Consider the following 14,585-nt stretch of genomic DNA (forward strand, 5'->3'; position numbering starts at 1 on the left):
GCTCCAGACATTCCACTTGTATTTTATTGGATTTTTTGGACTTTAAAAGTGCAGATTTGAGCATTAAATGCCTTTTTTATTTGAGTTTAAATTAACAAATCATCCTTTGGGTAAGAGGTTTGTTACTGCTGTATCTAAGTTTATCCCCAGTCGGTAAAGATAGAGTTCATCCCTGGGATTTAAACTTAGTGCTTTTGGATTTCACTTCAGATCCTTTTTAGACTATCAGTACAATTTCCACTAAGATGCTCTCCCTAAAACTTGCTTTTCTTTTAGCCATTACCTCTGCTAAGAGAGTTAGTGAGACCGCTGCACTCCATTGACCAACCTTACTTAAGAATCTTGGAGGATTGGTTGGTGATTTCTCCTGAACCTTCTTTTTTTACCTAAGGTTTCTTTCCAGTTTCACCTTTCCCAGGAGATAGTTTTAACCTTCTTCTGTGCTTCTTCAAAAAATTAGAAGGAATCAGAATTCCATTGTTTAGAATAGATGTTAGGAGGTGTATAATTCAATATCTTCAGGTCATTCAGCCTTGGAGGTCCTCCTCTCGTCTGTTGCTTTAATTTCAGGGTACGAAGAAGGGCTCTGCTGCATTTTCTCAAACCATTGCTAGATGGATCAGACAGGCTATTAAGCGTACTCTCATCCAAGGGGATTGTTCTGCCCTCTAGGTTCGGAGCTCACTCTACTAGAGCAGTCTACACTTCTTGGGCAGAGAGGGCCTCTGCTTCTATAGAGCAAATTTGTAGGGCTGCCACCTGGAGTTCCCCACATACTTTTTTTTCAGACACTATAAACTTCTAATGAAGGCCTGGCATTTGCCCGTAAGGTGCTCCAAGCTGTTGTCCCGCCCTAGATTAAAATCGCCTAAATCTCCAGGGTGCTGTCATAGGCGAAGGGGAAAAATGGAATTGCATGTATCGGTAATCTGTTTTCTTTGCGCCTATGACAGCACCCGGCTAATTTCCTTCCCCTAGAGAAAATAATTATAAGTTTTATATGTAGAAATGATTAGATTATTGCAGTATGTTCCTTAGTTCTTGGAAAAAGACTAGAGGTAGAGGGGTGGACCCTCTTTTAAAGCGGTTCTGTTTCCTGTCCTAAAGAGGAGGAGGAGGAGGCAGTCTCTCCAGGGGTGCTGTCATAGGCTCAAAGAAAACCGATTACTGGTAACTGTAATCCAATTTTTCCGCTTTATAAGACTCTTATTTTTCTCCTCTGCATCAGGTACGTCTTATAAAGCGTAAAATACGCTATTTATTTCATGTCTGATCTAAGCTCTGATACAGATTGAGAATCTGATTGGAGTTCTGATGAAAAATATATTTTCTGATTTTCCTTCTCTAAAACCTAGGTGCATCTTATAAAGTGAAAAATACAGTACTTTGAGTGTCGGACAGCCACATTTATTCCATTCTATATTACAGTTTCTAGCTAGCTACATAGGCAACCATATTACCCCCTTCCATGGATGGAGTAGTTGTGCTCTTTACCAGGCAGACAAACCTCCACTTTCACCTACAGGTGGAATAGTTTATAGGAATTATTAGCCTTTTGTATGAGGCTACTTTCACACTGGCGTTTCTGGGTCCGCTTGTGAGATCCGTTCCAGGGCTCTCACAAGCGGCCCAAAACGGATCAGTTCAGCCCCAATGCATTCTGAATGGATAAGGATCTGCTTAGAATGCATCAGTTTGGCTGCGTTTGGTCTCCATTCCGCTTTTGAGGCAGACACCAAAACGCTGCTTGCAGCGTTTTGGTGACCGTCTGACGATGCGGAGCCAAACTGATCCGTCCTGACTTACAATGTAAGTCAATGGGGACGGATCTGTTTTCACTGACACAATATGGTGCAATTGAAAACTGATCCGTTCCCCGTTGACTTTCAATGTAAGTCAGGACGTTTTGACTTAGACTTTAAAAATAAATAAATAATGCAAACTGATTCGTTCTGAATGGATACAAGCGTTTGCATTATCGGTGCGGATCCGTCTGTGCAGATACCAGACTGATCCGCACCGAACGCAGGTCTGAAAATAGCCTTAGCTGTAATATTCTTTTTTAACCTATTGTATTACCTGTGGTTTTTTTTAACCAGACTCTGTATTTGAATAGGACCTGTCACCACAAAATGCAGTCTTAATGCACCATGTTATAGAGCAGAAGAAGCTGAGCATATTTATATATAGTTTTGTGGGAAAAGATTCACTAAAACCTGTAACTTTTACATTTATATCTCTACTTTTTCTACTTCCTGTGAACAGCATTGGTGTAGGAGTGAGGGGCTTTCAGTGATAGCATTGTGTGTATAAATGTGCGTCAGACGTAGCTGTCACACTGGTAACCCCTTCCTCTCTGTACCAATAGGTATTCACAGGAGGTGAAAAAAACTAAGATACAAATATATAAATTACAAGTTTTACTGGATCTTTTCCCACAAAACTATATATCAATCTGCTTAGCTTCTCCTGCTTGGTGCTTTCAGATTGCATTGGATTTTATGGTGACAGGTCCTCTTAAACATAGCCTTGTAGTTATTGCAAGCATCAAAGAGCCATGTTATCCTCTTCCATAGGCAGTGATTTTTGAGCGTCTAGCAGCCACCCCCTCCACTCAAAGGCAGAGTAATTGTATTAAAATTTTAACACTGCCTAGCGGTGCAGCGACTGCACCTATCGGGTAGCCTTTTTACCCCCTTCCACAGAAGGAATTATTGCAGGTTACCGTCTTGATAAGTCCCCTTACTGACATACATCTGATAAGTGCACAGCATATTAACCCATGCAGGGCCTTCTCAAGTTACTGAAGCTGCTTGTGGAGGAGTTATCAGTGACTGATGGCTATCTATGTTTACACACTTAAGGCTGTATCGCACCTGACAATTTTTTGGCAGATGATCGCTAAAGAGTGTTTGTATTAATACTCATTAGCGATCATCTTGCAATGTAATACTGCTGCCAATGAACGAATAAACGCTCTTTCATTGGGCAATTGTGATTTTTATTTTTCTCTCGATCTGCTGCCGGCAAAATACTAGACAGCATGGGGACGAATGATGGCATAGCGATTGCTCCCCCCCCCCCCCCCCCCCCGTGCTGCAGAGGAGATCGCTAGCTAGCCGGCGATTGCCTCTGGACAATTGCTTGCTCAATTAGCCTGTGTAATACAGGCTTTACACTGAATTTTATCAATCACTGATAACACCTCCCACGTGTACTGCGAAGGCAGATATAGGAGTGATATAAATTACAAGTTGTACGGAATCTTTTCCCTCAAAAACTGCTCAATTCCTCCTGCTCTATAACCTGCTGCCTGCAGATTGCACTTTATTTTGTGTTGCCAGTTTTTCTTTAAAGAGATTTTCTGGTCAACAGCTATTGACCTCTCCTAATGATGGGTCATCAGTATCAGATTGGTGACTCCTACACCTGGCACCCCGACTGATCAGCTGTTTCGGGTGATGGAAACTATACAGTGTATGGAGTGGAAGCAGAAGGCTCCTTCCAAGTGTGCTTTCTGGCAACTGTGTACTTCAGCTCTGCTCTCATGCACTTGAGTGGGATCTGAGCTGCAGTACCCTGGCATTACCACTGCACGGTGTATGGAGCTCGCTGATTCCAGCTCCATACACCTGTATAGATTCTTGTGCCAGGGCAGCGGCCTGAAACAGATTATCAGTGGGGTTCTGTCTGATAGGACCTCAATATCTGTAGCCCAGACAGCCCCTTTACATTTATGTATACTCTTTTTGTTTCAGGAGAGAGAGAAAATCCGCGAGGAGAAGCGTAAATATGCTGAGCGCATAAAAATGTGGAATCAGCGTCGGGACGACATAGAGTGTGATGACTTAAAGGTAAGTTTATTGCTGTGTTATTTACAGTACAGACGGGAACAAATTAATGAATTAGTAGGCAGGATACCTAATTCTATGCAGGAGGCTGATGATTTAACAAAGTACCATATAAAAAATGTAATCGTGCTGCATTACCTCCCCGATAAATAGCTCCCAACCATTTAATACACAACCAACCTACAGTACACTGAGACATGCCCCAAACACACTCCGTGCTAACATATAAGATGCATAAGAAATGCAATTCTTACAGGATGGGGAAGTAAGGCTGTGCACCTATATTAAAACATTACTGACTTCCTGTAGTCTTCAGTACCATATTTTATCAGATTTGTGGAGACACTTGCTGTCCATGTAAAATATCTTATACATTGATAAATGAAGGTATTGTTTAGATCTAAACAGTCAGCTAAAGCCAAGGATTCTGTGGATTTCTGGACCATTATGATGACCTTGTGAAAAAAATAAATAAATCATAAATTGTAAAAACTTTTTGGGGCACATTAAGAACGACGTTTTAAGCCTCATTCACACGTCAGTGTTTTACGGACATGTGCTATACGTGTTCTCCACGGACAGCACACGTCCTCATTCATTTTAATGTGTGTATTCAGACATCAGTATGTTTAGCACGGTCCGCGTGACCGTGTTTTCAGCACGGATGCATGCTCTATTTTTGTCCGTGTTCACGAATCCATCACGCCCATTATAGTCATTAGGAATAGATGCTTTGAAAAAAATTTTTCAGCTGTTCAGTGTCAGTGAAACACGGATGGTGCACGGACAGCAAAAAACGGACATACGTATCCTTCACGGACAGCTTCACGGATGCATCACTGACCACCTTCTCACTTATTTGAGCACTGACACGAACATGTGAATGGCTTTAGACACCGGTCTTAGTAAGGCCCTATGCTGGCGGTAGATCCGCCGGAGTTAAGTTGAGGCCTCTACATAACTTTGGCGGATCCACCGCCTCTTGTAAATGTAAGCCAGCTTCCTAGCTGTCTTACATTTAGACCATTTTCTATGCCTAAAACAGGTGTAGAAAATGGTAAATGAGACAGGCCTGCTGTCCCTTCCTATACCACGCCCACTTTATTAGACCTGGCGTGAGCTAGAAGTTGTAGATTGCGGTGCAAAGGACCTCCTTTTGTCTTCTGCACCTTGCACAACTTTTATCACTGATCCCCACGCAACAAACCTACTGGGAGAGTTTCTGGGAAAATCAGTAATTGCATAAAAACTAAATTACCAAATGGGGATTGGATAAAGAGGGCTTTGGGGCAGTAGCAGCTGTCGGGGATATAAATCAAATGCTTTATATAAAAGGATCAAAGAGGGGGGGGCGTGGCCAACTGCCGACATGAGCGCACGCACTTGGACTGCTCCGCACCCCGTATTGAATCCTGCAGCATCCTGGCATACTGGCCACCCTCAACACTGAGTGGCAAGTGCATAAGAGGAGGAGAAGACCTGGGAAGTCGACGATGGGCCCCAGCAAAGCGCAATAAGCGGCTGAAAAGCTGAAAGAATATGTGAGGCAAGAGGCCCAAAATGGCGCCACCGCTCCTGATACACCGTGAGCGGCAGTCACGCGAGGTCAAGCAGTGCAGCAGACAGAGGTGGAAGGTACGGGGGAGCCAGAGATAACCCTAAAAACTGTTTCTGACCAGCTCCTGACAGCAATTTCCACTTGCCAGCCCTCACTCACCTGCAAAATAGAGGAAGTGAAGGTGGATCTGGGTCTGCTGAGGAAAGATGTGCAGCAGGTCAGGGAGTGAGTGCGTCACACAGAAGACAGGGTCTCGGCTCTAGAAGATCTTCCTAGACCACTTGTTGGCAGAGTGCATGTTGTGGAAAGGTCTGTGAGCTTATGGCAGCAAAAGTGTGATGACCTTGAGAACAGAGCCAGACGCAATAACGTCAGGATCCTGGGACTACCAGAGGGAGGGCTCAGATCCGGCTACTTTTCTGGAACTTTGGTTCAAGGCACAATTTCCTGAAGCGCCATTTTCTGGCGCCTACGCCGTTGAAAGAGCGCACCGGGTTCCCGCCAGGCCTCCCCCTCCAGGAGTTCCCCCTAAGGCCCCTACTGGCGCGAATGTTTAATTGGAAGGATAGAGATCTCATCCTGAGTCAAGCGTCAAGAGAACAAGAGTGACATTTGATCGCTATTTCCTGATTTTTCATCTTTGTCAGGCGTCGTCTAAGCGATTTAAACCTACAATACTCCATGGCCTATCTGGCACGTCTTCGTGTGATAGATGGAGAGAAGACTGTCTTCTTCGTTGATCCTAAGGAGGCGGAGGAATGGATCTCCAAGAGACAAAGTCATCCAAGACCTCACTGATGCTATTGCCTCCGCAAGTATCCTGTTCACACTGTTATACTTACCTGCTAGATGCGTTCCGCTGACTTTTAACATCACTGTCCAGGACTAGGGATAAATTCCCTCATTCTACACTAGTGAAGCGGTTGAGTTCACAGTACTCCACTCTGATGTGTCGGTGGGGACGCCATTACTTTCCTCTCCTTCCCCTCATTTTCTCATCCCTCCTCCCTTCCTTCTCTCTCTTTTCTCCTTTTTCCAATCGCTATATGTGCACGCATTATGCAATATTATCTCATTGTTATGGGGCCAAGCAGACGACTGAATAGGTTTAACATCCTATTGCACTATGCAGGTCTCTGGTAACTCAGCCACACTACAGGATGTCAGTGATGTCATCACTTACAGGTTCACTCAATTATCTGTTACTCTACAGTTAAGTTATATACTGTTTATTCTGTTAAAGGCATGGTACACTAATCACACTATTCTTGCGCAGAGGGTATGTGAGAGAAGGTCCAAGGAAGAGGGTCTTTATCTCCCTGAAGCTGGGGTGCTGGTCTATTTGGAGAATAAGCTGTTGGAATACAGATGGCAGATTTAAATGTTGTATCCTGGAATGTAAGAGGGTTAGGCAGCCCTAGGAAAAGGATTGCTGTATTCTCTCATCTTCGCCAGTACAATCCCCACATCCTGGGGTTGCAGGAAACCTACCTGACACCAGAAACAGGGAATAGAATTAAGAAGCCATGGGCTCAGTGTTCTCTGAATGCGTACGGGTCAACGCACTCCAGAGGAGTAGCCATACTTGTTCATAAGAACATTAGATGGGAAGTTCAGCAATCGGTGGTGGACCCTGAAGGGCAATATATTATTGTATATGCATTCATCAATTGTGCTCCATATGTTGTGGTCAATATATACAACCCCCTCTTCCCCCCCCCCCCGCTACTATAACCATATTCCAGGTGGCGATGAGCTTCGCTGTGCAATATCCCACTGCTAAACTACTCTGCATGGGAGATTTTAATTTAGTGATGCATGAAGACATGGATAGATTTCACTCAGTGGGGTGAGAGGGTGGATACACTCAACATGTCACCAACCTTTCTAGAATGATAAAGAACTGGGATGGCTAGATATGTGGAGACTGAAGCAGCCACTTCAGAGGGAGTACTCCTGCCAGGGGTGCACTGTCCAGAATTAATTATCTTCTTGGCAGTGCCGCAGTATACTCAGATCTCAAAGATATTAGATATGGATCACAGGGACCCTCGGACCATGCACCGGTTTTTGATCAACTTGATGTTGTCAAGCAGAGTATCAAAATGCGCGTTCATCCATTCTGGTTGTCTCTTATGACCACGAATGATAGAATTCCTGACCAGCTTCAGTTATTCCTGGAAGTGCAGGATGAGATGACGGATGATTTGCTACTCTGGGAGACAATGAAAGCCTACTTGAGAGGATGTCTCAAATCATCTATATCCTATATCAAGAGATTCAGCGCGCAAAGAACTGGAACTACATACTAATTGTAAGGAGGCAGAGAATTCATTCAGGTCTAATCCTTCTGAAGTGAATAGGCAAGAATGGATGCTTAATGGTAGGCTTTATATGATGCACCTCAGCGAAAAGTGAGCGTAAATAATTTTTTTTAAAGCAGTTTTAGGAAAACTAGAAGAATGGTCAGAACTCTGGCAACTGAAATTTAATGTGGATAAGTGCAAGATAATGCACCTGGGGCGTAAAAACCCAAGGGCAGAATATAGAATATTTGACACAGTCCTGACCTCAGTATCTGAGGAAAGGGATTTAGGAGTAATTATTTCAGAAGACTTAAAGGTGGGAAGACAATGTAATAGGGCAGCACGAAATGCCAGCAGAATGCTTGGATGTATAGGGAGAGGTATAAGCAGTAGAAAGAGTGAAGTGCTTATGCCGCTGTACAGAACACTGGTGAGACCTCACTTGGAGTATTGTGCGCAGTACTGGAGGCCATATCTCCAGAAGGATATTGATACTCTAGAGAGAGTTCAGAGAAGAGCTACTAAACTAGTACATGGATTGCAGGATAAAACTTACCAGGAAAGGTTAAAGGACCTTAATATGTATAGCTTGGAAGAAAGACGAGACAGAGGGGATATGATAGAAACGTTTAAATACATAATGGGAATCAACTCGGTAAAGGAGGAGAGCATATTTAAAAGAAGAAAAACTACCACAAGAGGACACAGTTTTTTTTTTTTATAATTCTCTTTTTATTAATATATTATCAACAAAATAAATCATACATTACAAATATTTAAGTACTTTTGAGAAAGAGGCATACCAGAACAACTGGTCAGTAAAGTATTACATCGCATGTCACACATATAACCTGTATCCTATTTAAGCAATGGTCTTCCAACCTGACTCATCACGCATTGAGACATACGGTTCACATACATTGTTAATTCAAAAGTTCTGTAGTGAAAGTCTTTTCACAAGTAAGAAAACATAAAACACATAGAACACTGAATCGATGTATAAAAATAAAATACATTGAAATGTTGAGTAGGTTCACTCCAATAGAAGCTATATCTTTATAGCTTTTGGTCAAGATCACTATATTATATTTTAGTCTGGATACACAATCCTTTCACACAAACTTATACTTATCCCTGTAGATGATATGTTTGACTTTCAACTCCATCTTCTCTTGTTAACCCCTAGAAGGTCTCCTAATTCACCCACTCCATCCCCCTCATAAGGAGGGAAGAAGAGTAGGGGAAGAACGAGAACCCCAGTACATACAACTAGGTTGTATCTACTCTCATTGTTGAGCCCCCATATGTAACTTCCATGGTCCCCAAGTATCCAGAAAACCTTGTCTATTATGGTTTTCCCAGCTCGCTAGCTCCTCCATTCTACATATGTGATTCATTTTATCATACCACATTGTTATACTAGGTGGATCGGGGTTTCTCCATAATGTTAGGATGAGTAATTTGGCCGCTGCAATCATATGTGTCTGAAGGTTATTTTTATGGGGAATAAATTTGCCTTCTGGTTTCCATAGTAAAACTAGGGAAGCAGTGAGTGATAAATGTCCTGGGCAGATCTTATTCATGGTGTCCTCCACTAATTTCCAGAATTGCTTAATTTTCGGGCAATACCACCATATGTGGGAAAGGCTACCTAGACCTTCTAAGCATCTCCAGCATTCACTCGAGTTACTGATGTGGATTTTATATAGAAATTCAGGTGTACGATACCATCTAGTGAGGGTTTTAAGTGAGTTCTCTTGCACTTTGACACATCTAGAGAATCCATGCGAATGTGACATAATGAAGGATCTGCTCGAGTTATCTAAACTGATACCTAATTCTTTTTCCCAATCACCTATGTAAGAAGGGGCCAAATCTCCCCTTTTTTCTAAAATCTGACGATATATTAGTGATAGGCCCTTAGTTGGTGATTTTGGTAGCAGTACCATGGTCTCCAGCCAAGAGGGGTCAACCTTCTGCAGGCGATTAGAAGAAAGAAACTTCCTACATGTAACTTCAAAATCACATCTCTGTATATCTCAACGAACTCTCGGCGGTTCACCACTGAGAGATTTATAGAAATCAGAGGTGGAAGTTAACTTCAATAGATCTCCTATTCTGAACTCAGACACTGAGTCCCAAACTGGGCTAGCCTCCATCACCTTGTCCGAGAGAGCATAGGGTAATACATCAAGAGGCATAACCGGGGATAATCCCCCTCTACTAAGATTCAGTGCAGGTGACTTCTGGCATTCCTTAATAGTGCCCTTGGTAATGGCACTTATGAGTCCCAGTGGACCCAAAGAAGGGGCTTTGTGCCATAGCAGACATGCACCTTGTTTCCCTAGTATTTCTCTTTCCATACGCACATGCAGGGGAGGTTCTTTCTGTCTAGCTAAAGCTAACCATCTCTCTAGATGAATTGCCTGCACGTACGCATACATGTCAGGTAATGAGATCCCTCGATGTTTCTTTTTCCTGGTGAGCAGGGAGAATGGCAGCCTAGCTTTCTTATTAGCCCATAAAAATTTACCAATAATAGACCTTATTTTGTCCAGAAAGGATCTAGGTATTTCTATTGGGAGAGAGCGTAACAGGTATAGCATTTGTGGCAGAACATATGTGGTTATAACATTTTTCCTGCCTATCCAGGAAATCCTGGGTTTCAAGGGTTTATTTAGAAACACTTGGATTTTAGCTAATAGTGGTGAGTAGTTCAGGTGAAACAGATGGGTAGGATTGGCTGGTATTATCACTCCCAAATACTTTAACGCTGTGGATGGCCACTTAAAGGGGGACATATCCTTCAACTTTCTCATTTGTGTGGGAGTCAAAGAAACTCCAATGGCCTCAGATTTTTCTAAATTAATTTTAAAATTAGAGATTTCCTCAAAGACACGGAAGGTCTCTAGTATATGTTTCATCGCCTCAATAGGATTGGTGACCATTAATAATAGGTCGTCAGCAAATGCTGCCATCTTATGTGAATCACCTTTCAGTTGCAATCCTCTAATATCGGGGTTTTGCCTAAATTTCAATAGTAATGTTTCTAGCACTAATATAAACAAGGATGGTGACAGGGGGCATCCCTGTCTAGTACCATTCCTGATAGCAAAGGGATCTGACATGGTGCCATTTACTAAAATACGGGCCGTGGGAGCTGAATACAGGGAGAAAATAGCATTGACAAATATCTCTGGGAAACCAAACGCTAATAATGTACTACGCATGTATGGCCATCCAAGTCTATCGAATGCCTTTTCGGCATCTGTCCCCAATAAGACCAGAGGCATATTTTTCTTTCTGGCATAACAAACCGCATTCACCACTCGACTAACATTGTGCCTACCTTCTCTGCCCTGTACAAATCCTACCTGTTCCTCCCCCACAAGCCCAGGCAGCAAACCAGCAACTCGATGGCTCAGCAGTTTAGCCCACCATTTCAAATCCGTATCAAGCAGCGAGATCGGGCGATAGCTACCACATGCTTCAGGATCTTTTCCTTCTTTGGGTATAATAGTGATGGTCGCCGCCTGGGCCTGCGGAGGAAGGACAGAACCACTGAGGAGAGAATTACACAGTTTAGTAAAGTGCGGAATCAGCACATCAGCAAATTTCTTGTAATATACAATGGGGAGGCCGTCCGGACCTGGGCTTTTCCCGATAGGGATGCTTTGAAGGACTTTAGTAACTTCCTCCTCTGTAAATGGTCTCAACAGGTCTGTCTTATCATTGGCAGACAATGTAGGCATCTTAATAGAGACCAAAAAATCATCAATTCTATTCTGCAGAGAAATATTATCGCTAGTTTCTGTCCTGTCTTCGCTCTCAATATTATATAGAGAAGTATAAAACCTGCAAAATTCCTTTGCTATTGCTGGGGTAGTAGTTAATCTATGTCCCTCTTTGGATTTGACTACTTGGATAAAGGACTTCTGCCTCTGGGATTTTAACAGGTTTGTCATTAATTTGGATCCTTTGTCACCATGCGAGTAGTATTTGAAACGCAGAGCTTGAAGTATTTTAGCCGATTTTATGTTCAGTTTATCTTTAAGTTGTGACCTCAAGGATTTCAGTTGTTTCAGTACATCCTCCGTCTAATCTGTTTTATGAAGCTTTTCTAGCGTGGAAATCTGCAAGAGCAGGGAATTTATTATCTGTGTCCTCTGTTTTTTAACTCTGGCACCTATGCTAATAAATTCCCCCCTTACTACAGTCTTATGGGCTTCCCATAAAATCGGGCACGTTATCTGCGGGGACTCATTTAGACTAAAATAATCTATGAGTGTTTTATTGATCTTTTCCTTGTGTTCTTTTTCTTCTAACAAAGTTGAGTTAAGCCTCCATGTCCAGGTCTTCCCTGGCATATCTTTAATTTGCAGCTTCAACAGCACAGGGGCATGATCCGAAATCGTGATAGATCCTATGGAAGTCTCTTTAATTGCGGGTATAGCAATATTGGATAAAAATATGTAGTCCAGGCGCTGATGAGAGCCATGGACCTTAGAAAAGAAGGTGTAGTCCCTGACTTCTGGGTGAAGTAATCGCCATACGTCGGATAAATTCCCCTCCGCCAAAGCAATTTGTAATCTACGTTTTTGTTTTTCTGAAATATGGGGTGTGGCAGATGTGGAGTCCATCTCATGATCCAGTGTTAGATTAAAATCTCCACCCAATATCAAGAGCCCTTCTGTGAAGGTTTTCAAAGATTCTAGCATCTGAATAAGCCATTTAACTTGCCCCTTATTAGGAGCATATATAGCAGCTATAGTGATCATTGAGTTAAGGACTTTCCCTTTTATAAATAGAAATCTTCCATTAGGATCTATCAACTTTGCTGTCACTTTAAATGGGAGGTTTTTGCTAAAACCGATAGAGATACCTCTTGATGCCGAGGAGTGGGTGGCATGATGCCAATATGGGAAGTGTCTACTGGACATATTGGGGACGTGGTCGTGTCTATAATGCGTTTCCTGTAAAAGCACAATATCAGGGTTTTCTTTCCTAAGGGTGTGGTAAACCTGACTGCGTTTCTGCGGGATGTTCATTCCATTCACATTTAGTGAGTAAATTGTGACGTGTGCCATATCAATGGGATTTAAGGCTTGTGTTACTTTTAAGACTGGTGTTCGTGAACCTTAAAGCTCGATTCAGAAAAATAAAAGCAAAAAACAATAAAACAAATAACAGAATAAAAGGGCTTAGGAGCCCCATAGGCGCTACAATGCGCAATTTAGCAATGACCTATTTAAGGTAAGAGATTGGGGGAGGGGACATAGGTAGAGACTACTAGAAAAATCTAGATGTACCACTCACCCGACCTCTTTACTATTAGCAATCAAACTGACCGATAACTTAAACCTGTTAACCTTTGATTCCGACAGGCAGTTTAAAGAGACAGGGAAGATGTCATCACCCATCTCCTCAATATCTGCAGTAAGCTCAAACAGCAAAACCACACTTTCGGTCTCAAAGTGACATCATGTAGAATATAAAAGTAGTGTGCTTGGAATAGCATTTATCAACACTATTAAACATCAGAAACAACGAGTTTCAAGCACTATAATGCCTACTTATAAAATAGGGAGAAAAATGGCGCTCACTGAAACAACAACAGCTAGAGATAATAAACCTGGATTCTTTAACAACGGGAAGCAAATCAGTCCCCTGTCAGTGTCTTCTTCTTGGTGTACTTTTGTTTGGACATCGCTTGCCAGGGTGATGGTGCCACAAGCTTTGGTAACTTTTCCATGTTGGCAGACGGGAGCCAGGACGGTATGTCCAGAGGCGAAATCTCCAGGGCTTCCCACATCTTGGAGAGATCATCAGGATGACGGATTATTATCTGTCTGCCATTGATTTGATTGTGGTGCTAAGTCCAAAGGGGAAAAGCCACCTCATAGGCAGCTTCCTCTCCCTCAATGTAGCTGTAAGGGGTTTCAACGCCTTGCGTTTTGCTAGGGTGCTAGCTGCTAAGTCCTGAAACAACAGGATTTTGTTCCCCTCATAGATTATTTCTTCTCTCTCCCTTGCCGCTTTGAGAACTGCCGCTGTGTCAAGATAATTCAAGAGGGCACAAACTGTATCCCTTGGCGGGTCGCTTGCAGCAGGTTTAGGCCTAAGCGCCCTGTGCGCCCTTTCGATGGTGATAACCTCAGCCCGCTCTTCTCCTACAAGCATGGCAAATATCTGCCTGACACTGTCCAATAGTGCTTCTGCCGCCACTGATTCGGGGATGCCCCTTAACCTCACATTCTTCCTTCTCCCCCTATTCTCTTGGTCCTCTAAGTGGAGGTATACGTTATCCACCTGGGAACTGAGAGACTTCATTTGATTTTGGAGGCCTTTGCTATGGTGTACTACTGCTATCTGGAAATCTTCCAGCGCTTCCACTCTTTGCCCCACGTGTGTTACCTCCGTTCTAATGGCCGCCAGCTCCGTCAGCACTGGTGACAACGCCTGGGCCAAAGATTGCTGTAGGGAGTGCTGTAAGAAGGCTCTGGTAATCGGAGCAGGGTCCGAATCTTCCGGCAGGTCCGACGGGGCACATGAGCTAGCGTCATCCGACTCCATGTCCAGAGCTGCGGCAGTTTCCTCAGCCGCCGCCATCTTCCCCCTCACTGCTGGAGACGCCGTCTTCTTGTAGAAGGGGCCCCAACTTCTTGAACTATATCTAGCTACTCAGCAACGGCATCAGCTGTCAGTCTATGTATGATGCTACTATAGTGGTGGTCCTGAAGCCAGACAAAGACCCTTTGGAGTGTGGGTCTTATAGACCGATCTCGCTCTTGAACCTAGATTATAAAATACTCACAAGGCTACTGGCTACTAGATTAAACAAGGTAATCGCCACTATGGTACATAAAGATC

General features: G+C 43.1%; 1 protein-coding gene across 2 annotated transcripts in view; it reads left to right on the forward strand.

Annotated features, from left to right (window-relative positions):
• BAZ1A (bromodomain adjacent to zinc finger domain 1A) overlaps nucleotides 1–14,585 on the forward strand; it is a 120,932-nt gene that overhangs the window by 35,068 nt on the left and 71,279 nt on the right. For both annotated transcript variants that reach the window (XM_040412561.1, XM_040412560.1), the window contains exon 10: nucleotides 3,759–3,854. In XM_040412561.1, coding sequence (XP_040268495.1) covers nucleotides 3,759–3,854 — 96 coding nt within the window. The remainder of the gene's footprint in view (nucleotides 1–3,758; nucleotides 3,855–14,585) is intronic.

The sequence above is a fragment of the Bufo bufo genome, chromosome 11, assembly GCF_905171765.1.
Source record: "Bufo bufo chromosome 11, aBufBuf1.1, whole genome shotgun sequence".
Taxonomy (NCBI): domain Eukaryota; kingdom Metazoa; phylum Chordata; class Amphibia; order Anura; family Bufonidae; genus Bufo; species Bufo bufo.